At 45.9% G+C, this 27,892-nt stretch overlaps 1 protein-coding gene across 1 annotated transcript; it reads left to right on the forward strand.

Annotated features, from left to right (window-relative positions):
• The first annotated feature begins 5,019 nt into the window (after positions 1-5,019).
• On the forward strand, positions 5,020-27,865 carry LOC100343872 (carboxypeptidase E). The gene is made up of 8 exons (XM_070048204.1): positions 5,020-5,215; positions 7,190-7,357; positions 14,043-14,160; positions 15,894-16,076; positions 17,258-17,397; positions 22,174-22,273; positions 25,689-25,807; positions 27,226-27,865. The coding sequence occupies exons 1-8, from the start codon at positions 5,048-5,050 to the stop codon at positions 27,322-27,324; spliced, it is 1,095 nt and encodes a 364-aa protein (XP_069904305.1). The 5' UTR covers positions 5,020-5,047; the 3' UTR covers positions 27,325-27,865.
• Positions 27,866-27,892: the final 27 nt, after the last annotated feature.

A 27,892-nucleotide genomic window follows, 5' to 3' on the forward strand; every position in this document is an offset into this window, starting at 1 on the left:
TGCCAGGCTGGGCTGCGTTTGTCAGATGATTGCTCTGTGTCACGGGAAGTCGCTGGAAGATCACGACATGACATTGTGGGGAGATGGATGCAGGGAAATACTCTTTCTGCCTAGCCACGCACCCTGTGCAAATAGGACTCCTCCTCCATTGCCAGATCAGCACCTCAGGATTACTGTGCAAGAAGCAGAGGTGAGGTCAAGAGTGAGCGAGACCACATATGAATGCACAGACAGCCGTCCCCAAGTGTCCCGGGAGCTCGGCTTCTTGCTGCCTTTTGCTCCCGTTGCCAGGAGAGAGATGCGCTAGCTCTGGACTGCATGCATTGCCCAGCGCCTCCACCAGCAGTGACGCACCTGGCAGCTGCAGCCCTGTGAAACCTGGGGTTTGTCCTTCTGTAAACACCGTAAACAGGAAGGCATACGTCAGCCATCTCTCAGCCTGCTGTAAACCTGCTTTTGTAGCTGCAGAAAAGAACATTAGGTGGTGATGGAGAGCTCTCCCTTTTTAAAAAAAATATTTCAAATAAACGGAAGGGACACGGACAGAGAAGGGGTTCCCTCAAAACCCAGTGTCTTCCATTCGATTCCTATTTGTGGATTAAGGATGCTGCAGGCAAAGTCTCTTTGGGGCTCATTGTTTAGAATGTACAACAAAAATAGCCTCCGAGAGCTGCTTGCCAGGAGAGAGGCTTTGCCGTGACCATGGAGATTAATCTTCTTCGTGGGAAATCAGCTGTTCACAGCACCGCCACAGAATGGCTCTTCCTGCCTGGGTGTTCCATGGAGCGGCCAGTCCTGGGCTGTCGCCCCCTGATGCCCAAGTCCCTCGCACTGTTCCAGGAAGGTTGTCCATGGCTGTGGCCATGGCTGGTTGGGGTGGGGGAAGCCAGACTTCTTCATTTATTCATTTACTCGTGAATTTACTGAATCATTGTCTGTGGCGCTCTCACTATGTTCCAGACTACGCTGGGCACAGGTGACACATGAGTGAGCTAAAGTTGACGCCATCCCAGTGCTGAGGGTCCTTGCAGTTCTGGGGGGACAGCAGGGCCCCATAATTAAATGTATGTTTCAGATTGAGGCATGAGAATTGGCAAAGGGGCTGGAACCAGGCGACAGTTACTCTGAGGAAGCTATATGTGTGCGGTGTTAGAAGGATCTGAGGGCAGCGTGTGTGTCTGAGCAGAGAACATTCCAGGCAAGAGAGGAGGGAAGGCATGGGACCTCCAGGGCGACAGGAATACCCCAGGCCAGCCTGAAGAAGACAGGCCTAGAGGGTAAAATTGATTAGGTTTGTGAGCTGTTAGACCACGCCTTCGGCATGCCCCTGTGTGACCGCATGCCCATAACTGGCCACACCTGAGCGCCCACCGGCCAATCAGGTTAATTAACCACTCCCCTTTGGAAGTGGGTTAAAAGCCTGGGACAGGGTGTGTCCAGCCACTTACCAGTAGGGGGCTGGCTGCAGCCCTGCGCCTCCAGGGTGCGAGGCCCCACCCGCTCCATGCTTCCTGGCCTAGATACTTTTCCACGTGGCTGATTCCTGGTACTCGGTATGAACCCAGATCTACCTCTCTCTAATAGATAAAGCCCTCACTCTCCTATACATCTTTTTTTTTTTTTTAAGATTTATTTTATTTATTTGAAAGAGTTACAGAGAGAAGTAGAGACAGAGAGACACAGAGAGGTCTTCCATCCGCTGGTTCACTCCCCAGATGGCCGCAACAGCCAGAGCTGAGCTGATCTGAAACCAGGAACCAGGAGCAGGGGCCCAAGGACTTGGGGCATCTTCTACTGCTATCCCAGGCCACAGCAGAGTGCTGGACTGGAAGAGGAAAAGCTGGGACTCGAACCGGCGCACATATGGGATGCTGGCACTGTAGGCCAAGGCTTTAACCCACTGTGCCACAGCGCTAGCCCCTAACCTATGCATCTTTTGCACTGAATAAAAGCTTAAAATGTACCATGCTGCCTCGTTCATTTATGCCAGTATTCAGAATTCTCTGAATATTAGGCAAGAACCTACACAGGCTTATTAATATTGGGAACTTATTAATAAGCATATGGTGATATTGTATGGCACCCCAAATTCCAATAACATGTGGCACCCCAGATGGGACTTTCAGGGAACTTTAAGGGACTACATTTTGACACATATTTTAGGGGGCCAAATTCCGATATCAAGACCATGTAGCAGTTAGAGATCTTGTAGAGAATTTTGTGTCAATTGTGAAGGCAAGTGGGAGGTTAGTGATGGGTTTTCATGTACCGGTGACCTGATGAGTGCTGTGTTTTGTAAAGATAACTCTTGCGGGGCCGGTGCTGTGGCACAGTGGCACAGTGGGTTAACGCCCTGACCTGAAGTGCCGGCATCCCATATGGGCACTGGTTCAAGACCCGGCTGCTCCACTTCCCATCCAGCTCTCTGCTACGGCCTGGGAGAGCAGTAGAAGATGGCCCAAGTGCTTGGGCTCCTGCACCCACGTGGAAGACCCGGAAGAAGCTCCTGGCTCCTGGCTTTGGATGGGCGCAGCTCTGGCTGATGTGGCCAATTGGAGAGTGAACCATCAGATGGAAGAATTCTCTCTCTGCCTTTCCTTCTCTCTGTGTGTAACTCTGACTTTCAAATAAATAAATAAATCTTAAAAAAAAAAAAAAAAGATAACTCTGGCTTTGAGGGAAAGGGGCCTGGAGACAGTCCTGAGAGGCAGGTGGAACACTGCAGCTTAACACCGTGGGACTGGCTAGTTTCGGATCCGACGTTGCTCGGTGCTCCCTCCCCTCTGAGCAGTGCTCAGGTGCTATGGGTCCTCCCCCAGACCCTGTATTCCTTGCGTTTGGAGACACACCTTATTTGCTCTTGGGGCTTCTGTAGCGTCCTGGACACCAAGATTTGCGTCTACTCTGTGTGTCTTACAAAATGCCGTATTTAAACAACGTGGCTAAGTGACTATGAGTTTGGTATTTCTTCTTGAAATGATTTTCAAACACTTGCTCCCAGAGAAGTAATAGGCAATGTTCAGTGTGCTCCTCTCGGCTCCCGGGTTGTGGGCCAAGCTCAGAGCTGCACCAGCCTCTCCCGCCTCCCTGGCTGCTTGCTCTCCTTTTCTTTACATACAGGGCTACTGCAACTCCTCCTGTGCCTCAATGAAATTAATACATTGGGGGGAGGTGGTACAAAGTGCGTGAGAGTCACAGGAAGGAGAGAGTTACTGTCACTTCTGAACTCAGAAGCCAAGGAACTGCTTCCTCTCACGCCTTCTCGTTTGTTCTCGCACCTTCTGGGCGAGTCTGGTTTTACTAAGAATCTCTCCGTCCAAGTCAAATCCGAGGGGGTATAAATAGCACTGCTCCTACCCCCATCTGACCCGCAGATGAAGATTAGCATAAACTCAGCTGGAGAGGTCAACAGGAGGACGAGGGCCTGGGTTCTGGGTTAGTAGCCACTGAAATCAGACACTCAGAATCTCAGGCGAAGAATCTTTAGATACCGGGGCATTCGCGGGAGAAAAGGAATTCCGGCTTCTTTGCTCGTGCCAGGAGCAGGCGGTCCCAGATGGGAGAATCCTTGGACTGCAGAGGCTGGGCCTGTGGGCTGGATGAGCGTGAAAGGAGCAGAGCCCCAGGGTTACCTTGGGCCACTTCGCTCTGCGTTCTCATTGCTCCTGCAAAACCGCGTCGGAAAGCAGCAGAGACAGGCGACTGCGATTTGTGTTTGGGTGCCGAGCCCTTCAACACAACCTGTGCTCTTCAGGCAGCCTTGGAGCCATAATGAAAACACAGTCCCTGCCTTCCATAGTTCAGTGAGCTGTTGTAAAGAAAAACTAGATTATGTGTGCTAAAGCACCCCGCAACGACAAGATAAAATGGGGGAGTAATAATACCATGATACCATGGAAAACAAGCGCAGCAAACACGTAGCTCTTGCTTACTGCCAGGCACTGTTCTGAGTTTACATTCATGATTTCACTTAGTTCTCACTGTAACCTTTTGAGGGAAAAGTCTGTTGCTATCTTTATATTTCAGATAGGTGATGAGAACCACGGAGACCTGGAGGAACTCTAAGTAAGCCATCCGGGAAGGACTGGTGCTAGGATTTGAACCCAGGCTGATTCCTTTTAACCACTATGGTTTAGAGGGGAAAAAAAAAAGCCACAAAAGCATAAACTTTTGCCCACACTAGAAGACCAGCATTTGAATCCTGGCTTCACGGGCTGTGTTGTGTGGTCAGATTCTTAGGCAGCCTGGCTCTCATCAATGAAAACACTTGTAGATGTTTGGTGGGGATCAAATAAGAAAACATGCCAAATATAGTGTTTAGCCAACAGGAGTCATGTTAGCAGCTTATTAATAGATTTTGGTGGTGGGGTAGCCTGGTCAGACGGTCATTAAAAAAGAAATACCACAGCCCAGGTGGATTGAACAACAGGTTTATTTTCTCATGGTTTTGGAGGCTACAAGTCCAAGATCAAGGTGCCGCTGAGTGGGTTTCCACTGAGTGCTGAGGGCTCTTGTCCTGGCTTGCCATCACCTTCCTGCCATGTCCTCACATGGCCGTTCCTGTGTTGAGTGGTGGGAGGAGAGAGAGGGAGGGAAGGAGGGAGGGAGATAGAAATAGAGAATAGAGTTATCTTTTGTCTCTTCTTCTAAAGACATCAGTCATGTTGGATTATGACCTCACCTTTATAACCTCAGTTAACCTAAATTACCTCTGTAAATGCCTTATCTCCAAATTACAGTCACACTGGGCGCTAGGCCTTCAACCTATGAATGTCGGTGGACACAGTTCAGTCCCTAGCAGGTGGGAAGCTGAGGAGAGAGGGCTAGGAGAGAAAGGATGTTTCTAGAGTTTTAATGTGTAAGGTAGATGTCTCAGGCATCGCCTCAGGGAGGAAAGGAAGCTGTGGCTATGTGTCGTCCGGCAGTAGGGAGAAGAGATCGTCACCAGTGTGTGCTATTTGCTTTCTCTTTGGTATTATGGAAAACGTCTTTCTATTTTCTATTTTTGATCTTGCCAGGTGAGCCTGAATTTAAGTACATTGGGAATATGCACGGTAATGAGGCTGTTGGAAGGGAACTGCTCATTTTCCTGGCCCAGTACTTATGCAACGAATACCAGAAGGGGAATGAGACAGTCGTCAACCTGATCCACAACACCCGAATCCACATCATGCCTTCGCTGAACCCCGACGGCTTTGAGAAGGCAGCATCCCAGGTGGGTGCCCGGCTGGTCAGGTGGGGCTGGCCTTCCTCGTGATCCATGTGCTTGTACGTATGTACACATCTGTAAGTAATGCTGTCATCTGGAGTTTCCACAAGGCTCACTGGAGAGTAAAAGTGGTACAGAACTCAGCTGGCTGGTAAGAAAATAAGCCAGAACGTGAGGGGTTAAAGAATTTCTTCTTCAGCAGAGACTGAATGAGAAGTTTTGTTAATCAGTTAATTTTTTAATAATGTTTTGCTTGTGTTGTTAAATAATTCTGATTAATTCATCCTCGTTTGTGACTAGATAAATTTCCTTCTAAAAATTTGCCAGTATGAAAAATACTGCTCTGTATTGAAGGGGAATCCCTCGGCTCGGTCTGGATGAGTCAGGGACACAGCGCCCTCTACCGAAACCAAAGAGGAAGAGCTTCTGGCCAGACCAGTGTTTTAATAGCTGTCTAATCTTTGGTTAATCATGAAAAATATTTAAAAAAACAAATAAAACAGAGGCCAGCACCGTTGCACACTAGATTAATCTTTCGCCTGCAGCGCTGGCATCCCGTTTGGACACCAGTTCTAGTCCCGGTTGCTCCTCTTCCAGTCCAGCTCTCTGCTGTGGCCTGGGAAGGCAGTGGAGGATGGCCCCAGTGCTTGGGCCCCTGCACCCACGTAGGAGACTGGGAAGAAACTCCAGGCTCCTGGCTTCAGATCGGCGCAGCTCCATCTGTTGTGGCCATTTTGGGGGTGAACCAATGGAAGGAAGACCTTTCTCTCTCTCTCTCACCGTCTGTAATTCTACCTGTCAAATAAATAAATACAAATCTTAAAAAAAAAAAACACAAATAAAACAAAAATTAACTCGCCAATAAACTAAAAATAATGTGATAGACTTTGGCTGTTAGATAGCTAGAAATGAATGGTATTTAAGAGAAGCTATAGAGTGTATTCTCATTTTGATTGGACAGGATTGGGGATATAATATTTGCAGTTTTCTTCAGTTTGAAATAATTTTCCTATTGTATGGGAACACAAGTAAAGCTTTTAATTTTTATTTTTTAAAGTAAATATTTTTGTGTGTAGCTGCAATTAAGAAAATCCAGGGACCCAGTAGTTTGATATCTACTCACAAAGTGAATTTCTGTATATGAGTATAATATTGATATGCTTTCCAAAGTTATAGGAGAAAAAATCTAGTAAGAAAATTAAGTTATTTGATGTCTTAATGTGATCTTGATCTTATAAGACAGATGAATAAAAGATTATCATGGTTGTTTGGTGTCTTACAGATTTTTATTTCTCACAGTCTAAGGTATATAGGAGTACATGACTTAAAAATCCATCATAGATTTGAAGTAATTTGATCATAAAACAAAATTCACATTATAACATTAAACCGAGTATCTTGGAAATTCATTAAGTTTCTAGGTTGTAGCACAGTGAAAGGAAGCATTTAAATTGGACAGAAATTCCTCAAATCGCAAGACTCTAGAACTTTTGTTCTAGAGCTTGTTTTTCTTCTTGAGGACTACTGGAAGGAGATGTGTTATTAAAACATGAATTATTCATGTTGGACTTATTTTAAGCTTCTACTCTTATTTAATGATTCTTTTAAATATTTAAAAATAGTTTGCTATGATTTAGAGGCAATGAATATTTTAGTTAAATCTAAATACAGAATGTATGCTATTATTAATTAATATATACTGAATTTTTGAAATTGAATGACACATACCTCTTAAATACTTATTAACACTTAAAATATGATTCATCAAAATATTTTCACAATATCCAAACAAGTACCTTAAATCGATACCTTCATTCTTTTGTAAGTAAAATAGTGAAAATTGCATTATGGGAGGATATCATTGAAATGAATACTTAATCCTTATTTTAAACTTATTTTAAAAACCATGAATAGAGACCTTATAGTTACACAATGCCGAATAACTGAGCATCTTTGTGAATTTTTTTTTTTTTTTTTTAGCCTGGTGAGCTCAAGGATTGGTTTGTGGGTCGAAGCAACGCCCAGGGAATAGATTTGAACCGGAACTTCCCAGACTTGGATAGGATCGTGTACGTCAATGAGAAAGAAGGCGGCCCCAATAACCATCTGCTGAAAAACCTGAAGAAGATTGTGGATCAGAACACAAAGGTCGACCATACGTGTCGTCGTCGTTTTCCGGGCTGTGTCCTCTAAGCTAAGGCGATGGGCCCTCACGTGTTTGTTCTTCCTGAAGGATGCAGGCGTGCGGCGGGTGTCTGCCCTGTCACCTGCCGTGGTTTCAGTTACCCACCACCCATCTCAGTCCAAAACGATTAAATGGGCAATTCCAGAAATAAACAGTTCACTAAGCTTTACATTGCGAGCTGTTCAGAGTAGCGTGATGGAACCTCGGGCTGTCCCACTCCATCCTCCCTGGCTGTGAGTCGTCCCTGGAGCATCCACACTGTATCTGCCACCCCACCATTCAGTGGTGTCTCTGTTAAAGAGATCAGCTGTCATGTTGTCACGGGGTTTTGTTCAAGTCATTCTTGAACAGTTTCCGGGATTGGGACCCCGATGTGTGAGAATAGTGACGTTGGCTATTTTATTACAGTATATCATTATAGCTCTATTTTCTTGTGAGTTATTGTTAATCTGTGACTGTGTCTGACTTACAAATTAAACTTTATCAGAGGGATGGATGTCTAGCCAAAAGCATCTTATAGAAAGGGCTTGGTAGTACCTGCAGGCATTCACTGCAGGTCTCAGAAAAGGGCGAAGACTGTCACGTGTGGAGTAGTTAACTCTGACATGAAAGTCATGGCCGGCGGGCTGGTGCTGGACGTGAGTCCTGCTCTCTGGAATTGGGTTCAGGGGTGGGGACAGACGGGAGGAACCCAGAATGGGCATCTCAGTCACCACGGCCCTGGATCTGTGTCCCTGTGAGTTCTCTTCAAGGTCTCCCGGCTCCATCGCTCTAGCTCCAGACCTTTGGTGGAGCTCCATTCTCAGTTTCACCTGCTCGCTGGGTCCCTTTGCCCAGTGGAACCCAGGGCCGCAAGCTTAGCTTCTCTGGAAACAACTATTTTCTCTTAGAGTCACTATTCTTCCATTATCCTGATCATGAAAACCTTTGATTTTTCTGCTCCCCGCCCTCACCAGCAGTGAGTTCCCACAGCTCCCACCTCGGCAGTCTCCTTTCCTTTGCAAAGACATCCCACGGCTTTAATTCAGGTCCCCACGGTCTGCTCTGCTGGGTGAGACTCCCACTCTTTGTGTCTAGCCTCTCTCCATTCTATTGAGTCTTCCCAGAGTCCTCCATAGTGAACCTCTCCACCTCCCCCACCCCCAGTCACTCTTTTGCTTCAGACCTTGCCAGTGGTCCATAAAGTGAAGAATGCTGACAGAGTGAAAAGCCAATATGGGAGAACAGTGTGACGGTGAAACTCGGAGACCCTGACTCAAGTTCTAGCTCTGAGATTTGCTGTGTGAACTTTGAAAGATTACTTGACATCTCTGTGCTTCAGTGTCTTCATCAGGGATGTGGAGACGGCAGCAGTGTCCATCTCATCAGATGCTCATAGAGACTGAAAGAGTTAACAGGTGTAGGGCGTGAGGTCGGGAGCCAGAACTCTTATCATCTCCGTGTAATTTCTCAGCGCTTCCTGTTAGGGAGGTACTCAGGACTAGATGGACACATACTCACTCAGCACTGGTGTCTTCAAACCAACATTTTTTCAGTGCTGCAGAGAAGCTGAGCCCACAAGGAAGAAGCGCAGGAGGCAGCTCTCAGTTCCTGCTTGGTTGCCGCAGGCAATTCTTGCTCTAAGTGGGAGGGGGAAAGAGCCATTTCCCCACCTGTTATAGCTTCAGGGTCATTCACAAGTCCCTTGGCCCCTGGAAGCTGCCAGCTGGCTCACCCCGTAATCTGGCTTGGATGCTTGGTACAACCACACCCTCTCCTTGTTCCCGGGATCTTGTTTTCTGACAGTTCAGTGCCTGGCTCTGAACTGTCCCCAGGCCTGGGATCCCTTGCCTTTGCTCCCAGGTCCCCCCCGGGCAATGTCCCTCTGCTCTCGAGGATGCGTCCTGAGAAGCTTGCTTTGTGTTCTCCAGGGCGGTGCTCACTGTCGCGGGAGCATTCCTCCTCTCACCAGGATTTGTTTATGTGGCTGCCTTTCTCCATGAGTCTGCATCTCACCCCCTTGTTCCCAGGGCCTGCTATGAGTGCAGGTGCAATCCAGTCCCACAAGCAAATCTGAAAAATGTAGGATGTGAAAATGCAGTCATGAACAATCCAGGCTGGGACACTGGGGAGAGGGTCCTCAGGCAGAGGGTCCCAGATTGTTGACCTAAATTCTCGACATTCTCCTGCCTGTGTTTAGGATTCCTCCCAGAAACCTGGGCTCAGCCTACAGGCGCAGGCTGGTCTGCCAAGGGCTAGGCTCTGGCCAGACCTTCTAAGTGAGTGACCAGAGCTTCCCTGCCTGGGAGTCACAGACACACTCGCTGCTTCTCAGCCCCGCCCCCCCAAAGTACCTTTTCCAGGGAGAGGGAGAGCTGGACAGGTGATGGCCAGCAAAGAGGGTACAGACCTGTTAGTATGACTTCAGCAGAAACAAAACGCTAGCCTCAGACTTTCCCATCTTTGTCTTTGTTGAACCTGCCTTTGTTACATCTGAGAAACAAGGAAAATAATTTCTGGCACCTGTCATGGAAGAATTGTGAACTGAACTCATGTTGACCAGATGTGTGATTGGCAACTTTGTGCAAGTGACATTATTTCCAGCCTGCACCACCTTCTCCATCCCAGCTTTAACCGGGATAATATTTGTGTAATCTCTAGATAATTTTGTATTTCTAGCTTGGGCAATATTTGCTTAAATGATGCATGCTTATTGGTATTATTATTTTTTAAAAATATTTATTTGAAAGGCAGAATGACAGATGAAGAAAGAGAGAGAGAAAGAAAAAGAGAGAGACAGATTTCCATTTGCTGGTTTACTCCCCAAATGCCTGCAATAGCCAGAGCTGAGCCAAGTTGAAGCCAAGAGCCTAGAACTCTATCCAGGTTCCCCCTATGTGTGGCAGGGACCCAAGTACTTGGCTTATCACCTGCTGCCTCACAGACATGTTAGCAGGAAACTGCATTGGAAACAGGGCGGGAGTGGGGGGCAGAACTCAATCCAGGCCCTCCAATACGGGATGCCGGCTTCCTAAGTGGTGGCTTAACCTGATTGTACCGCAATGCCTATGCCGATGGTATTCTTTTAAATAAGAACTTTTATTGAGGGGCCGGCGCGGTGGCTCACTTGGTTAATCCTCTGCTTGCGGCGCCGGCATCCTATATGGGTGCTGGTTCTAGTCTTGGTTGCTCCTCTTCCAGTCCAGCTCTCTGCTATGGCCCGGGAGTGCAGTGGAGGATGGCCCAAGTGCTTGGGCCCTGCACCCACATGGGAGACCAGGAGGAAGCACCTGGCTCCTGGTTTTGGATCGGTGCAGCGCCGGCCGTGGCTGCCATTTGGGGAATGAACCAATGAAGGGAAGACCTTTCTCTCTCTCTCTCTCTCACTGTCTATAACTCTACCTGTCAAATATAAAAAAATAAACAACTTTTATTGAAAAGAAAAAAAAACCCAAAACTCAGTGCCACTACATTTTCTAGATAAATGCAAATTAAAGAAAAATACATGGAAATCAAAGTTCAATCCCCTTCCTGAAACATAAAGCAAATGTGTTTACTGTATACTGATTCTTCAGTAAAGCTGTTTATAATTGGGGGATGGTATTGTGCATGTCTTGTGCCTTGTCTCCGTTTCCCCAGTTTGTCAGTAAGAATGCGGGAGTGTTAAGACCCAGCAGGGAAGAGACAGTTGGCAGGGATTTCATAAGCGTCACTATATATCCCCTCCCACTCCCTTCCCTTCGCCCCTGATACCTCTGTCTGTGCCTATCACCTAGGAATGCTTTGGAATCGCAAGGTTAGCTCTGCTGTTTGCTGGGCCAGCCTTCCTGTGTTAGAGATGCAGATTCCAGCTGATACGGCTCCATGGAGTCTGGGGTGTGTGCTGTGGCCTTGGTGGTGGAAGGAGTTGACATTCTCCACGAGCCCCTGGTGCTCCGGGGCCCCCCTGAGACGGGCCGCGAGGCCAACACTCTCCTGGCCCCTCTGAGCCTCTCTGCATAGAGCTTCCTCTTGCTCTTCTTCCTGCTGGGTCATATTTCTCAGCCGCTCTTCAACTGTCGGTCCAGCTGCCTCCCCTGTCATCCAGGCTCAGTGGATGAAAATGCATCCCATAATTTGTTGAGTTTATACTTACCTTTAATGGTTACCGTTGTGAAGAAACCTAAATCAAATGAGGAACTTCAAACAGTCCATGGAAAAATCGGGGAGCGGCTGTTTGGCCTAGCACCGTGCCTGGGTCCCACGTTGAAGTGCCCGAGTTTGAGTTCTGGCTCCTGCTGCTGGCTCCAGCTTCCTGCTAGCATGCTGGAAGGTGGCAGTGATGGCGCAGGCGATTGGGTCCTTGCCACCCATGTGAGAGACTCAGACTGTATTCCCAGCTCCAGGCTCCAGCTCTGGCCCAGCCCCGGCCTCAGTTGTTGTAGGCATTTGGGGAGTGAACTGGAGGGTAGGAGGTTTCTCTCTCTCTGTCTCTGAAATAAAGAAACAAAAAAATTTTAAAGTTTATAGAAAAGCAGAGTTAACAGATATGTTTAATTTGGTGTAAAACTTTTGAAATCCATGCATAACCTTTTTATGGTATGTATTTTCTATACATTTTTAATACCACTCCTAGAGTTTCAACTTATTTTGGGAGCCAAAGTCATCTAATGATACAGCCTAAAATTTGGGCTGCATTTACAGTCTTTAAATGGAAGTTTAAAGTTAATTAAGTATTTATTTTTATTTGAGAGACAGAGACAGACGCACATAGATACTCCTCCTCAAATGCCCTCAGTAGCTGGGGCCGGGCTGGCAACTTAATCTTAGTCTCCTACATGGCTGGCAGGGAGCCAAGTCCTTGAGCCCTCACCTACTGCCTCCCAAGGTGCACATTAGCAGGAAGCTAGAAATGAGAGCAGAGCCAGGACTTAAAGCCAGGCACTCTGATGTGGGATGAGGGCCACTCAAGTGATACCTTGGCCACCGCAGCAAATGCCTGCCCCCAAGTGCAGGCTGTAAAGATAGGCCACAGCTGGTTTTAGGTTCCACAGGGGCTTGATCTTAGGGGTGTCTTGGTGTCTTCTCGGTGGGCCACTTAAATGTGGGAGTTCTCAAAAAGTTCTTTAGGTAGCAAAGTTATGAGTAATTTTAATTTTCTTGTTTGTGACTATCTGTCTCCTCTACAGTTTGTGCAGTGAGCATTTGTTAATAGTGAGGGGAAAATCCACCAACCAGACAAATAGCAAAAATAATACCCTAATCTTTTTGTAACCAACATACAATAAGTTTACGAATTTTTGGAGTATGGTATGATAATACAGCAAACACATTGTGGGGTGATCAAATCAGGGTATCTACTGTTTCTCTTTCCTTAAACATTTACCATTTCTTTGCATTGAGAGCCTCTGGACTCCTTTTTCTAGTTCTTTATACAACATGCAATAAGTTGTTGTAAGCTATAGTCACCCTGCCATGTTGTAGAACATTACAACTTATTCTTCCAGTTAGCCATGTTTTGCTACCCCTTAACAATATCCTAAATCACCCTTTTCCACAGTTCTGAGTAGCACATGTGAAGAATAGGAGCGTTTTCTGCAGTGACGCTGACATACTAAGAGTAATGTGTGTCTTCTGGCTCCTGCTTTGGATTGGAATCCTCACCTGTGTGGACTTGTGCATGGGATTTCACACCCCCCAGCATCAGATTCTCCCCTGGGAAGTGGAGCTCCCTGTCTTTGTTATCCAGTGAGGTGTTACGAAGTGCAATAAAATAGCATATATGAGAGCTGTTCATAAGCCAAACTGGGATACACAAATACATGATCTCACCCTGACCACCAACCCATATGGATGCCTTTAGAATTGCTGTCCCAAAGAACAGTACAGATCACATCTCCAGGGACAGCTTTTTTCTTTTTACCACAGAAATACTTGGAGTTTTAGAATCTCCCCTACTGCTATTAAAAGCTCATCATATAAAAGTATCAAGTTTTTGGCTCCAGATTAATTTTTTGGTATAAATTTTTCTCCTTTGTTTTGCTTCCAAGATATGAGGGGATGTGAATCATTCAAAAAACTCAACATGAATTCCTGAAACGTGTGCTTTTGTTTGTAAATTTAAGATGATCATTCCAAAGTAAACTGAGATTTTATAGTTACCTCTAAAATAGACCCAGACTAATATTCTTTTATAGGGACAGTGTTTGAAGTAGTAGAAGAAAACTGGAAAAACAGTAAGCCAAAAGTTGGAAACAAAAATCTACCACGTGTTTGAAGAACCTTAGATGAGGAACTCTGTTCTGCAGCCCAACTGTTATCTTCTCTCCTTATCTTATTCTTAACTATTACGAGCCGAGATGCATGAGCTATGACAGATCAGCTAAAGCTGTCCCGACATTTGTAAGTGATTTGCAGGTTTGTTTTCAATTTACCAAAGAGAGAAAAACGGACAGGACTTGTAAAGAAATTTAAGTGCTATTGAAATATTTTTATTACACATCTGAGAAAGATAGATATGCGGGCTGCTGCTCTTACAGGAAACTTTTTTCCAATGAAAACAACCGCAAAGTGGTTGAAATAGGACCAGGTTCCAGTTTTTTTTCTTGACCTTTCCTATGTCTTTGCTGTCATGAGAGCGTACCAATGACTCCAATTCATAGTCCTTTTCCTCTCCAATCTTTCATATAGCTTGCTCCTGAGACCAAGGCTGTCATTCACTGGATTATGGACATTCCTTTTGTGCTCTCTGCCAATCTCCATGGAGGAGACCTTGTGGCCAATTATCCCTACGATGAGACCAGGAGTGGTAGGTATTCTTGCCTGTCCAACTGGTTCATGGTTTGCAATGACTATGCTCAGTGAGGGTATATAGGATGACTTGTGTGATACTCTGTTAGATAACCAGTCATTAAGTGATAGACATACGTATTGTTTAACAGGAACATCCTCTAATAATTTCATTTAGCAGTGGCACATCTGTTGGACATAAAAAGACTGTAATGTTTTTTCAAAGCTTAGGTGAATAGAAACAGGATTTTCTTCAAAGGTGTATTTGTTTAACTTGAGAGGGAGAGGAAGAAGGAGAGGAGAGGCAAAGTGGCGGAGGGGAAGAGTGAGTGAGTGAGTGAGAGAGAACCTTCCTGTTCACTGGATCAGTTCCAAATGCTTGCAACAGGCGGGACTGAGTGAGTGGCTGGGGCAGAGCCAGGAGCCAGGTGTGCAAGTTCAGTCTCCCACGTGGGTAGCAGGAACCCAATAACTTGAGAGATCAGTGCAGCACTGCTGCCTCCAGTGTCTGCATTGGCAGGAAGCTGGAGCCAGAGCCAGGGTTGAACTCGGGCATTCTGATGGGGCAGCCAGTGTTCCAATGGCTAGGCTAGATTCCCGCCCCCCGCCCCCAAACATGATGCCGATAGAATACTTCTGAAAAGAAGACAGAAGTCAAAGTTGGGTCGCTCCTGGTCACTGGTAAAAGGGAGCGATTACAGAAGTTACATAGGCTTGTGCGCCAAGGACTTCCACACAGAGACAGCCTCCTGGTGCCTGGGCAGGGCGCCGTGACTCTGTGCATCTTGGTGTGCGCTTTTTCTGGGGATGCCAGGAAGGGGAAGTGTCGCTTGGTCTCCTCCATGAGTTTCAGTTGCACCTCAGGTAGCGCAAACTTTAGCTAGTTATTTCAGCTTAATTTTTCTTGCTCCAGGAAGTTTCCTGCATCGTATCCACTCCTGGGGACCTTGAAAGAGTTAGCGCTTTGTAAACATGCTATGATGCTTTTAGATTTCGGGAAGCTTTGGGAGTTGAAGAAAGGTTAGTGAAACAAAATTGTTAAATAAACTTAGGAATTTTGTGACTTGTCAGGAGCTGGGAAATTTGTAGGCTAGAAATACAAGGGGAGCTCCAAAAACCTCAAAAAACTCCAAAACGTGCAATTGAAAGATAAGTGTATTAGAAATTTGGAAATCCATGCATAGTTTTCACATAATACAGTTTTCTGTGAACCTTTTGAAGTCCCCTCATATTTTATAGTACATAAGTAAGAATTCAAAGCATAAAATTGATATGATGTATTTCTTCAATGTACATAGGAGATTTAAAACGAAATTAAAGTAGAATACTGAATAGCTTGTGTGAGAGTGGTTCATAGAGTCAGTGAGGTTTGTGCAGGTGCATTTTTAAATAACATTTAATCAGCAGGATTGTCTCTGTTATCCTTACCTGAGTAAGAGTTCATGGGAAATGCATATAAAAAAACTATGATTGCAAAATTTGTGGCCTTACCAGCTTTTCTTGTGAAGCTCCAGTTAGTAAGTGGCATATGCATTCTATCCAACTTCTCCATGGCAGTGCTAGGAGCGGAAGTTACAGAACCTAAGCACAATGGGTAATAGTTTAGTACTTCACCCTTTACCCCACTTCCCCTGGTGACATAGCTGGAAAAAAAGTACCAGTAAAAACTCAACACGGAATCGCTCCTTGGAAAAACAAGCAGGGTATTTTGATCAGTGTCGAGTCCTTTCATCTTGAGAATTATTTTTGCAGGAAGTGCTCATGAATACAGCTCCTGCCCAGATGATGCCATTTTCCAAAGCGTGGCTCGGGCGTACTCCTCTTTCAACCCAGTCATGTCTGACCCCAACCGGCCACCCTGTCGCAAGAATGATGATGACAGCAGCTTTGTAGAAGGCACAACCAACGGTGGTGCCTGGTATAGTGTGCCTGGCGGTGAGTTTCCATTCTGATCTTTGTTTATGTGGTGGTTGCTTATTGACAGTTACCACTGAGAGTCAGCCATTCATCCTCCTCCATTGTTATAGAGTACATTGAATTTACAGTTCTACCAATAAATTTCCTGTCTATTTTGTGCAAATTTTTTGGTAACTAAGGCATACTTTTTCATAATACCTGTTTTCCATGAATTTTTTTCTCATTTGAGAGACTGAGAGAGATACAGACAACAGAGCTCCCATCTGCTGGTTTATTCCCCCAAAGCCTGCAATGGCCAGGGTTGGGTGGTTGCTGCAGCCAGGAGCCAGGAACTCAATTCATATCCTCCATGTGAGTGGCAGGGACCCAACTAGAGCCATCACCTACTGCCTCGTAGGGTGCATATTATCAGGAAGCTGTAACGAGAAGCAGTGCCAGGATTTGAATCCAGAAACTCCAATATGGGATGCGGTTGTCCAAATGAGCTTGAATCTTTTACCTTGTTGTCTTTCTTGAAGCCCATTCCAGAAGCAGGGAATGTGGGTAACACCTGCCTTAGCACCCTACCTCAGCAATGCATTAAGCTAAATGATCGCTTAAGAACCTAGGAGAGTTGGTGCTTTAAGGGTAGTGACTGTCTTTTCTAAGTGTGTTTTTCAATCACTGATGGTAGGAAGTTTCCTACAAACTTCCTCAAATGCACCAGTTGGTGTATCTTTTGCTTGGCCCTCAAGGTGGCAGAGTGGCCTGTGTAGAGTTTTTTTTTTTTTTTTTTTTTTTTTTTTTTTTTTTTTTTTTTTTTTTTTTTGACAGGCAGAGTGGACAGTGAGAGAGAGACAGAGAGAAAGGTCTTCCTTTGCCGTTGGTTCACCCTCCAATGGCCGCCGCGGCCGGTGCGCTGCGGCCGGCGCACCGCGCTGATCCGATGGCAGGAGCCAGGAGCAGGTGCTTTTCCTGGTCTCCCATGGGGTGCAGGGCCCAAGCACCTGGGCCATCCTCCACTGCACTCCCTGGCCACAGCAGAGAGCTGGCCTGGAAGAGGGGCAACCGGGACAGAATCCGGCGCCCCGACCGGGACTAGAACCTGGTGTGCCGGCGCCGCCAGGCGGAGGATTAGCCTAGTGAGCCGCGGCGCCGGCCTCTGTGTAGAGTTTTAATCACCATGAGAGTATTTGATTTTCCATTTGGTGCTTTGGCAGGGATGCAGGACTTCAATTACCTCAGCAGCAACTGTTTCGAGATCACAGTGGAGCTCAGCTGTGAGAAGTTCCCACCCGAGGAGACCCTGAAGAGCTACTGGAAGGATAATAAGAACTCCCTCATCAGCTACCTTGAGCAGGTAAATGCAGTCCCCAGCATGCAATGGGAGATTCAGGAGCATTTACACTGGTGTGCCACAGTCTCCCAAGAGGTGTTCAGCCCGAGGCATCCATCTGCCCCAGAATGAGGCTGTCTTATTTGGAAGACAGGTGCTGGCCATGGGTTAGTTAGGCTTTCACTTGTCATAGCTTTTGTGCTTCATGACTATTCACTGAGAATGTCTGCACTGGAAAGTTGTGGAGAAGTGAGGTAGAACCTTGTTTTCATCCATATTATTCGAAACGAGCAATCCCGGACTCTCACCTTCCCTGAGCCCCTTCAGTGTGTGGCACCCCAGGAGGCCAGGGGCTGAGTAGGGAAAGTGAGGCCCACAGGGTGCACTTCACTCTTGAGCTCATGCAAGTGTAGCAGCAGGACTGCGAGTGAGTTTGTCCTTGACTGTATGTCCTGCATCCCTCGCTTGTCTCAGCCTAGCTCAGCTGCATCATGGGTAATCACGATCATGGCAGCTTACACTGGCTGGGCACTTACTGTTTCCCGGTCATTATCCTAAATGACTGGCATGTAACAATAGTGGCACTTCATCCTCATGACAACCCTGTGAGGGAAGTTACATCAGTACTACCACTACCACCACCTCCACCACCACTACCACCACCACCATCACCTTCCTCAGTGTGTGAATTAAAGATGAAGAATCAGCTACACAGGGAGGTCACACAGGGAGGTCCTTCAGTTGGAATTTGAATCCAGAATCACTGTGCTCTATGCCTCTTATGACATAGCTGGGACAGTCACCAGAGAGTCACTGATGCAGCCCTTCTGGTGAGATCCGTGTAGAATTGCAGAGGTTCTCATCCTCTGCCAGCACTTCACTGCCTAAGACCGGGACAGCCCCTTGCTGCCTCACTCCCTGTATAGGCTGTGACATTGGTATTGGGCATGGGCAGTGGAAGGACGTAGACGCCATTCCTTGCCTGAGTGCCTAGACAGTATTTGAATTCCGTTCTGAATGTGGTCATTTACACCTAAAGTCCAGTAGAGTGATGTCAACATCCATGACAGTAGAAACACACATTTATTAGCTAATCTGATACGAACAAAGGCTGTTAATATTTAGTCACTTACATATATACATGTGTTTGTATAAACACATGTATATATATATGAAACCAATTCATTTTCCAAAAATCAAAGTCAGCTTAGCAACTCTTCTACACATGTCAAACATCTGTACAGCCCTACTAACAAGGACTATCATGGACTAGAGCCACTGGAATGGACCCGATTACAGAATGCCCATTCCACAGGATTTTTTTTAAAGCTTTTATTTATTTATTTGAGAGGTAGAGTTACAGACAGTGAGAGGGAGAAACAGAGGGAGAGGTCTTCCATCCATTCGTTCAGTCTCCAAATGGCCGCAATGACTGGAGCTTTGCTGATTCGAAGCCAGGAGCCAGTTGCTTCTTCCTGGTCTCCCACGTGGGTGCAGGGGCCCAAGGACTTGGACCATCTTCTGCTGCTTTCCCAGGCCACAGCAGAGAGCTGGATTGGAAGAGGAGCAGCTGGGACTAGAACCGGCGCCCAAATGGGTTGCCGGCGCCGCAGGTGGAGGATTAACCTACTATGCCATGGCGCTGGCCCCATTCCACAGGATTTTTTCAGTCAGGGGATTCCTGTTGCAAATTAGCATAAAAATATGTTTGAACCACAAAAGTTAAGGATAAGTAGCCATGTTCCAAACCCAAGATCAGGTTTGGTGGGAACCCTATAGGTCTTCTTTGAAGACAGCTGTGTTTAGGTGGATTTTCTAAGATCAAGGTTAACTGAGGCTGGCGCCGCGGCTCACTAGGCTAATCATCCGCCTTGCGGCGCCAGCACCCCGGGTTCTAGTCCTGGTCAGGGTGCCGGATTCTGTCCCGGTTGCCCCTCTTCCAGGCTAGCTCTCTGCTGTGGCCCGGGAGTGCAGTGGAGGATGGCCCAAGTACTTGGGCCCTGCACCCGCATGAGAGACCAGGAGGAAGCACCCGGCTTCAGATCCGCACAGTGCGCCAGCCGTAGTGGCCATTTGGGGGGTGAACCAACCGAAGGAAGGAAGGAAGACCTTTCTCTGTCTCTCTCACTCTCTAACTCTGACTGTCAAAAAAAAAAAAAAAAAAAAAAAAAAAAAAAAAAAAAGAAAAGAAATCAGCTGAAAAGAGGGATGAAGTTATGTACTCTGTTGGAAGTCACTTGGACAGGGGTTTGCTCTGTGATCCCCATGACCTGCCCTGACACGGTGCTGGTGTTAGGGGTGCGAGCTGTGTAGCAGCAGATACAGTGGTCTTTTGTAATGAACAGGCTCACACAGCTGACACCATAAACACTCCGTTTAGGGAATCCGAGGCTGATGAAAGATCAGGGAAGACCGCCAGGAGCTCTGCCTTGATGCGGTGTTCTTGACAGTGGTGGTGACTACTGATTGAACACCTGGGCCTAAAATCTAGGCCGGGACCAGTTTGCACTTCATGGAAAGTAGGTGATTAGTGGCGCTAACTCTGGTTGGTTGGGAAGGAATCTCTTGCAGGGTTTTAAAGGAATGTTTGCAGGAACTGAGACCTGTGAAGCTAATTAGGTAAACGGTGTGCTGAGGAGCAGTGTCTCCCACTCAACAGCTTTGGAAAGGTCTATTACGAAGATTCTCAAGGGATCTTGCAGGACTGGTTCATGGATACCTGTATCAGAATCATCTGAGTCCTTAAAAATGAATTTCTTGTCTCATGTGGAGTCACACTCTTTCAAAAACTCTTCTTTTTTAATGTTTATTTATTTGAAAGGCGGAATTACAGAGAGAGAGAGAGAGTGCAAGCGAGAGAGAGAGAGAGAGAGAGGCAGATACTCTATTCACTGGTTTACTCCCCAAATGTCTGCAACAGCTGGAGCTGGGCCAATCCAAAGCCAGGAGCTTCGTCCAGGTCTCCCATGTGGGTGGCAGGGACCCAGGGACTTGGGCCATCTTCCACTGCTTTCCCAGGTGCATGAGCAGGGAGCTGGACTGGAAGTGGAGCAGCCAGGACTCAAACCAGCACCCATATGGGATACTGGTACCACAGGCTGCGGCTTTACCGGCTATGCCACAGCACTGGCCCCTCAAAAACTCTTTGGGTGATACCTAAGCACATAAGAGGTTAGAAGCTACTGATACAAATAGTCCCAGCAACAATGGAGAATCTCCTGGATGCTTTTTAAACTCTGGTTGAAATGGAAACGCCCTAGAATCTGGGTAGAGATGATTAGAGGGGCAGGGGTCATGAACAGCCTCTCTAAGTTGTGAGTGAAACTAGAACTTCTGTGATTTCCTTCGCAAAAGCCATGCAGTGATAGTGTTTTCCAACCTGAATTCATGTGGGGTTCTGACAGCCCATAACCCTTCTGTTGGTATTTATTACTGCAGTGGAATCGTTTAAACAGAAAAGTTGGCATATCAGAAAAAAGAATAAAGAAAAAATAAAATTGAAAGGATAAAAGAGAGAAAAATGCTGCCCACAATTGGCATAGTAGAGGGGAGATGCTTTCAAAAAAGATTTATTCATTTATTTTAAAGGAAGAGCATTGGGGAGAGTGACAGCGAGAGAGAGAGAGGGAGAGAAAGAGAGAGCGAGAGTGAGAGGAATGGCTGCAGCTGCCAGGCCTGGGCAAGGCTGAAGCTGGGAGCCTGAACTCCCTATGACTGGCAGAGGCCCAGGCACTTGGGCCACCCTGTGCTGCCTTTCCAGAGCACTAACAGGCAGCCAGGTCTGAAGCAGAACAGCGTGGACCTAGAATAGCACTCCAACACGGGATGCCGGTGCCACAGGCAGCAACTTAGCCAGCGGCCCCTGATACTTACCTACTTACCAGGGTGTTGATTTGTACACTGTAGTAAGTCCTGTGACTTTACAAATATGAAAAACTTTATTTATTCTAATCCAGAAAGTACTTCAAGGTCTTTAAGGTCTTTCTTTAACTCAGAACAAGATACAAATTTTCAGGAAGCTACTTGTCATTTCCTTTTGGTCATGCTTTGATTTTTTTGCCACTTTTATTTAATAAATATAAGTTTCCAAAGTACAACTTTTGGATTATAGCAGCTTCCCCCCGTAACCTCCCTCCCACCTGCAAGAGCCAGGTGCTTCCTCCTGGTCTCCCATGCAGGTGCAGGGCCCAAGCACTTGGGCCATCCTCCACTGCCTTCCCGGGCCACAGCAGAGAGCTGGCCTGGAAGAGGAGCAACCAGGACAGAATCTGGTGCCCCAACCGGGACTAGAACCTGGGGTGCTGGTGCTGCAGGTGGAGGATTAGCCTAGTGAGCCGCGGCACCGGCCAAGATTCACTTTCAATTCTATTTATATATAGAAGATCAACTTAGTATATACTAAGTAAAGATTTCAACAGACTGCACCCACACAGATACACAAAGTATAAAGTACCATTTGAGTAGTAGTTTTACTGTTAATTCGCATAGTACAACCCATTAAGGACAGAGATCCTCCATGGGGAGCAGGTGCACAGTGACTCCTGTTGTTGATTTAACAATTGACACTCTTACATATGACATCAATCATCATCTGAGTCCCCTGTAACTGACTAGTGAGATGGCATTGGTACATGCCACCTTGATGGGATTGCATTGGAATCCCCTGGCATGTTTCTCATGCTTTGATTCTTTAACACTCAGGATCGACAGTATTTCGCTAGAAAATAAGGAATGCTTGGCATGGAACATTTGGAAGGCCACTTACTACAGGAATGTTTTGTTTGTTCTTGACTTTGATAGATACACCGAGGAGTTAAAGGATTTGTCCGAGACCTTCAAGGTAACCCGATTGCCAATGCAACCATCTCCGTGGAAGGAATAGATCACGATGTTACATCTGGTGAGTGTCTGCTCTGACCTGGAGCCCAAGGTACAAAAAAGCCTACTTCTCATTATCGTAATTATAATCTTACACTCCTGGCCTCCTTGTCTCTTTCCACTGTCTCTCCCTTACTTTTGACCTAGGCCCATTGCATTTGTGGGAGCAGGTCAGGCACAGTGAAACGCAGGGTGGCTGCTGTGCCTGGAAGTCAGGGTGCAGCAGGTGGCGCCCTTTCTTCAGCTGTGTCTCCCCAGAGCTGCCCAGGAAAGCAAAGGGAAACAAAGCTGGCTGGAGTTAGCATACTAGTGTCTTTCCTAGTCTCTGCAATGAGCTGTGAAGGGGTCTAGAAGGGTAGGGTAGAAGGTAACTGCTGGCATAGAGTGTGTCTGGAATTTGCATTTATTTCTTCACTTACTCCGTATCATAAATGCAGAGTTATTCAAGGTGAAACTGGAGGCTGTAGGATTCAAGTGGGATGTTATTTATTTCTTGGTTTAAAGCCCCACTTCCAGTTTCCCAGTTTGGGAAAAATGTTCTATTTTCCTGGCACTTCTCTGCACTCCTGCTATTAAACTCCTGTCAAGTTCATTTTAGGTTAACTGTCATCTGCTGGGATCATTGCAACATTTTTTTTTAAGTCATAAGGTTTTTATAATTTTTCTAGGTCTAACGCATAATTAACCTTAATTTCCCAAACTGGTGTATATATCACTGTTTCTTAATCTTCACATTCACTGCTTGGATTTGTTTTAAATCTATAACATCTGTCCTCTTAAATGCCATTTACTCACATGCCCAGCAGTATTTATCAACACCCCACTGAGGGCAGCATGCCTCCAGAATCTGGGCCAAGATATGGTCCTCTTACCTCTTAGCAGGGCTAGAACTCCGGCTTGGGACCCTCTGGCTCCAGGACACCTCTTCTGTCTGTGAACCATTGGCTGCCATACAAATATTACTTTCTCTTCATTCCATCATATGAAAAGTTTAGGAAACTCTGACCTAGGGAATCAAAGGGAATGAAATCTGAGGACTGGACTCTTGGATACTCCAGCTTTTCCTGTTTTTTTTTTTTTTTTTTTTTTTTTTTAAGATTTATTTATTTATTTGACAGAGTTACCCAGAGAGAGGAGAGAGAGAGGTCTTCCGTCCGATGGTTCACTCCCCAATTGGCCACAATGGCCGGAGCTGCGCTGATCCGAAGTCAGGAGCCTGGAGCTTCTTCCAGGTCTCCCACGTGGGTGCAGGGGCCCAAGGACTTGGGCCATCTTCTACTGCTTTCCCAGGCCATAGTAGAGAGCTGGATTGGAAGTGGAGCAGCCGGGTCTCCAACCGGCACCCATATGGGGTGCTGGAGCTTAAGGCCAGGGTGTTAACCTGCTGTGCCACAGTGCCGGCCTCTCCAGCTTTTCAAAGTCAAGGTGATAAGGAAGGGAGAACAAACAATGGCCTCCAAAGCAGAAGGAAAACAATATGCGTTGTCCTGGAAGCCTGGGGGTGTTTCAGGAAGGAGGGGGTGATAAGGAATGCCAGCAAGAGCAGCCTCGTGAATGCATCGCTGGAGTTAGCCACGTCATTAGGGGCACAAGTACCATGCATTTTATTCCAGGTTCTTGCTTGCCTAGAGATAGGAATTCAAAGCAGAGACATAAACATGGTACACATGTGAGAGATTTATTTAAGGGAGACGGTGAATATACATTCATGCCAGAGTGTGGGGGACCCTACATGGAGAAATGCCCATCAGGAGTGGGCCAGAGGGTTGCCTATGAGGAGAGATGGGAAGGAGGCCAGAGGGCAACCCATGAACATGGCCAAGGGCAAAAGAAGGGTGTCTCCACATGTATCTGTTTTACGGTGAAGTGCCCTAATAGAATATACAAGCGAGGTGGAGTTTAGTGTGTATGAGGCTTCCTGGGAGTTCCATACCTCCTCCACCTGGAGCTTAACTTCCATGTGCCCATCATGGCATCTCCTCCTTCCTGGTCTCAGATGAGACACTGGAGCATCATGGGAAAGTGAGCATACTGGATTGACAGGTAAGGGAGAGGAGTTACAATGCCTATGCGAAAATATTCTGGCTCAACTCTTCTTGACACCCTGCCCAGTTCCCCTGTACCGGTGTGGGTAGCTGTGACAAGATCTGTTTCCTGTGGAGTGCATAAGCAGAACCTGATTGGAGAAAGTCCAGGAGAGAGTAGGAGGAGAATCATCAGTAACAGAGAATGCGGACAGATCTTTCCAGAACTTTGGTTATCAACAAGATACAGGAGGCACTGTCTGAAAGGAGATGTGGGGGTCTGGAGACAGACGGGACGATGTGGTGATGGGGGCTTCACCTGCCCTGGTTCGATCTGTTTCACCGTGAGATAAGATGGGAAGTATGCCCTGAGAGAGCGGGTGAGGAGGATGTGTGGCCCAACTCAGGAGAAGGAGGAAGTGTGGCTTGTCCTGGAGGACCTCCTGCAGAGAGTGCAGCTCCTACCACAGCCTCAGCACCACCCTGCAGAGGCAGAAGGCCCCCATCTCGGGCCCACCCAGAGCCAGTGCAACGGATTGTGCATTTTGTCAGGTTTTCCAGGAGGCTGATATCCACCTAAGTTTGAGAAGCCTTGATGTAGGAAAACAGGAGATTGGAAGAACTCAGGAGATCCACCTGCTCTGAAATCTTTAGGAATCGGAATTTCTAACTAGATCCTCGGGAGTTGTGGGGATGCCGCCCTTGGGCTGCACTCTGCAAACCCCCGACCTGGACTTGCACCATCAGGTCTTCACCTAGCATGAATCAAAACGTGCTGCCAGGTGCTCTGACCTCCCCACTCAGGACTTGATAGATATCTTTTTTTTTTTTTTTTTTTTTTTTTTAGATTTATTTATTTGAGAGGCAGAGTTATAGAGGGCGAGAGATAGAGAGAGGGAGAGGTCAGGTCTTCCATCTGCTGATTCACCAGCTAGGCTGATCCGAAGATAGGAGCTTCTTCCTGGTCTCCTTCGTGAGTGCAGGGCCCAAGCACTTGGGCCATCCTCCACTGCTTTCCCAGACCACAGCAGAGCTGGATCAGAAGTGGAGCAGCCAGGACTAGAACTGGTGCCCACATGGGATGCTGGCACTGCAGCCTGATGCTTAACCTACTGCACCATAGTGTCGGCCCCACTGTAGACGTCTTTTTACCTGTATTTCTCCTGGTGCAATCAGAAGAGCCATGCTCTTAGATGTCTGCTAGATAACAGTAATGTCTGTAAAGCAGCTGTAAGAAACGAGCATATTGGGAGAGCGTCTTTCCCTTTTCAAGAGAACTTCTTCAAATTCCCTGTATATTTATTTTAAAAATAGGGATCGGAGTCTAACCAAGCAATGGTAGGTATTTCTTAGATGGCATAACTATGCGATCCACATGTGTGCCTTGTGATTTGATATTTTGTTTTCCTACAGCGAAAGATGGTGATTACTGGAGATTGCTCGTACCTGGAAACTATAAACTTACGGCCTCAGCTCCTGGCTATCTGGCAATAACGAAGAAGGTAGCAGTTCCTTATAGCCCTGCTGTTGGGGTGAGTAAACGTAAGAACTTAGCATGGCAATAATAGCGAACCTAGTAAAAACTAAGTACCACCCATTGTCAGGCATATTCGAGTGACTTACATTTAATCTTCATAATAAACCTATGAGGTGGGGAGTATTAGCCCCATTTAATAGATGAGAACACTGAAGCCTAACAATACTAGATGATCTGCCCCAAATCTCATTGAATGATTTACCACCGGTGTTACCATTTCTCAGTTTCTTAAAGATACATGAAAAATTACAATTTTATTTGCTAACCTGAATTTCAATCTACATGGAATTTTGTTCCTTTCTGTCTTTATTTCTGGCACATAGCACAATGCTTTACTCACCAAATATTTAAAAAAAAATGATGCCAACTAGACGATTTGGGGCTTTAACTAAACATTTGTTAAGCATACACCATGAGCACGGCCCCTATGCTAAGTACTACTGAAACGTATATTTTATTCAAGCAGATACCATTAATTTTGCTAGAAAGGAGATGGTGATGAGACCACAGTATTTCCAATTCAAAGGCTTACCTGAAATAAATGTATTGTGTTTTATTTGTGCACCCAAAGTTTGGAGTATTAAAGTTTGTTTTCGGCAAACAAAATATATCGAGTTTTTAACTTATGCTTTGGTTTTGGCTGTGTGTGCGTGTGAGTTAGGTTGTGTATACATTAAAATAAGGAGGCAAATTTTCAAAAAGTAAAAAAAAAAATAGCCCCAGGAACAGTCCGTAAAGGTTCAACCATTTTGATCCTTAACTTTTCTGGCTGTCTTGGTTCCGGGATATGTAATCACATTCTAGAACAACCAGGGGTGCAGGTGGCCACATTCAGAACTCTTGGTTTCATGCGGAGCGGGGCCTGAGGGTTGGGGCTGAGTGCTGCGGATTTTGAATAGGCTCTGTGCAGGAGGCCGCCTAGACCTGACGAAGCTCCCACATGACAAGGGCAGTGGTTTGGAGATACGTGTTTTCATTCAGTTCTTCAACAAACTCAAGACTTTGGAAGGCAGAACTTGATGGCTGGGGACAACAGCACATAGAACTGTATTCTCCCATATGTCTCCATCTAGTAAGAGAAAGTCCAAGCTGGCAGGGAAAGCTCATTCAATAGATAAAGGCAGAATATTAACTCCAAGTGACACCTTTTTATGAGGGAAAGAGACTGGGGCAGGAGGTTTTCTTGAACTATACCTGCCTTAAAGTGATTTGAGCAAAACACATTTCAAACATAATGACTTTCGATTTTTCTCCCCGAGAATATCTCTTGTTTATTATAAGAGATTTTTTGAGGATCTACTTTAATTTGGGTGACTGAGTTGAGATTGTTATTTAAGCAATGAAACTGTTCATTTTTATGTCTATTTTTAAAAGCAATTTGATAAAAATAAGTTCTTGATTTTTCTCCCTTAGGTTGATTTTGAACTGGAGTCATTTTCAGAAAGGAAAGAAGAGGAGAAGGAAGAGTTGATGGAATGGTGGAAAATGATGTCAGAAACTTTGAATTTTTAGAAAGGCTTCTAATTAGCTGCTTCTAATCTGTCTATATAATGTAGTATGATGTAATGTGGCCATTTTATTTTAGGTTTTGTGCAGTTATTTAATATTGATTTTTGATCATTTAAATATTAAGCAAAATACATAAATAGACTTTTAGGCAAAAATATAAGAGCTTTATTTCACTCTCTTATAGCATTTGTTTTCCTACATCTGCGGAAAGGACTGTAGAAAAGATTTATGTCATCTAGTCATCTTAGCCAAACGCAATATTCTAGGTGTTATTTACAATACAGGACTTTTTGAGTAATTTTAGCTTTTAAAATTAGTAGACTTATTTTAATGTAACTGGTGAGCCTGTCACATAATGAATGCCATTGAAAAGATCAATGGACGTTGCTTGGAGTTGTGAGCACTCTATCGCAAGACTTCAGTAGTTCAGTAGAAATTATTATTTGTCTATTGTGCTGACTAGCTACATAAGCATGATGTTGTTAATGCATTTTTGATGGAAAAAACACATACATGTTTACCAAGAGATTTTATGAAAGGAATAGAGACCGACTTCTTGCTTGCACACATA

The sequence above is a fragment of the Oryctolagus cuniculus genome, chromosome 8 (genome assembly GCF_964237555.1).
Source record: "Oryctolagus cuniculus chromosome 8, mOryCun1.1, whole genome shotgun sequence".
Taxonomy (NCBI): Eukaryota; Metazoa; Chordata; class Mammalia; order Lagomorpha; family Leporidae; genus Oryctolagus; species Oryctolagus cuniculus.

Bases quoted from the DNA above. Each gene is read 5' to 3' on its own strand.
- LOC100343872 (XM_070048204.1), top strand. From the start codon at position 5,048: ATGCACGGTAATGAGGCTGTTGGAAGGGAACTGCTCATTTTCCTGGCC. The intron at 5,216-7,189 runs GTGGGTGCCCGG...TTTTTTTTTTAG, and splicing joins TTGAGAAGGCAGCATCCCAG to CCTGGTGAGCTCAAGGATTG. The intron at 14,161-15,893 runs GTAGGTATTCTT...TTATTTTTGCAG, and splicing joins CTACGATGAGACCAGGAGTG to GAAGTGCTCATGAATACAGC.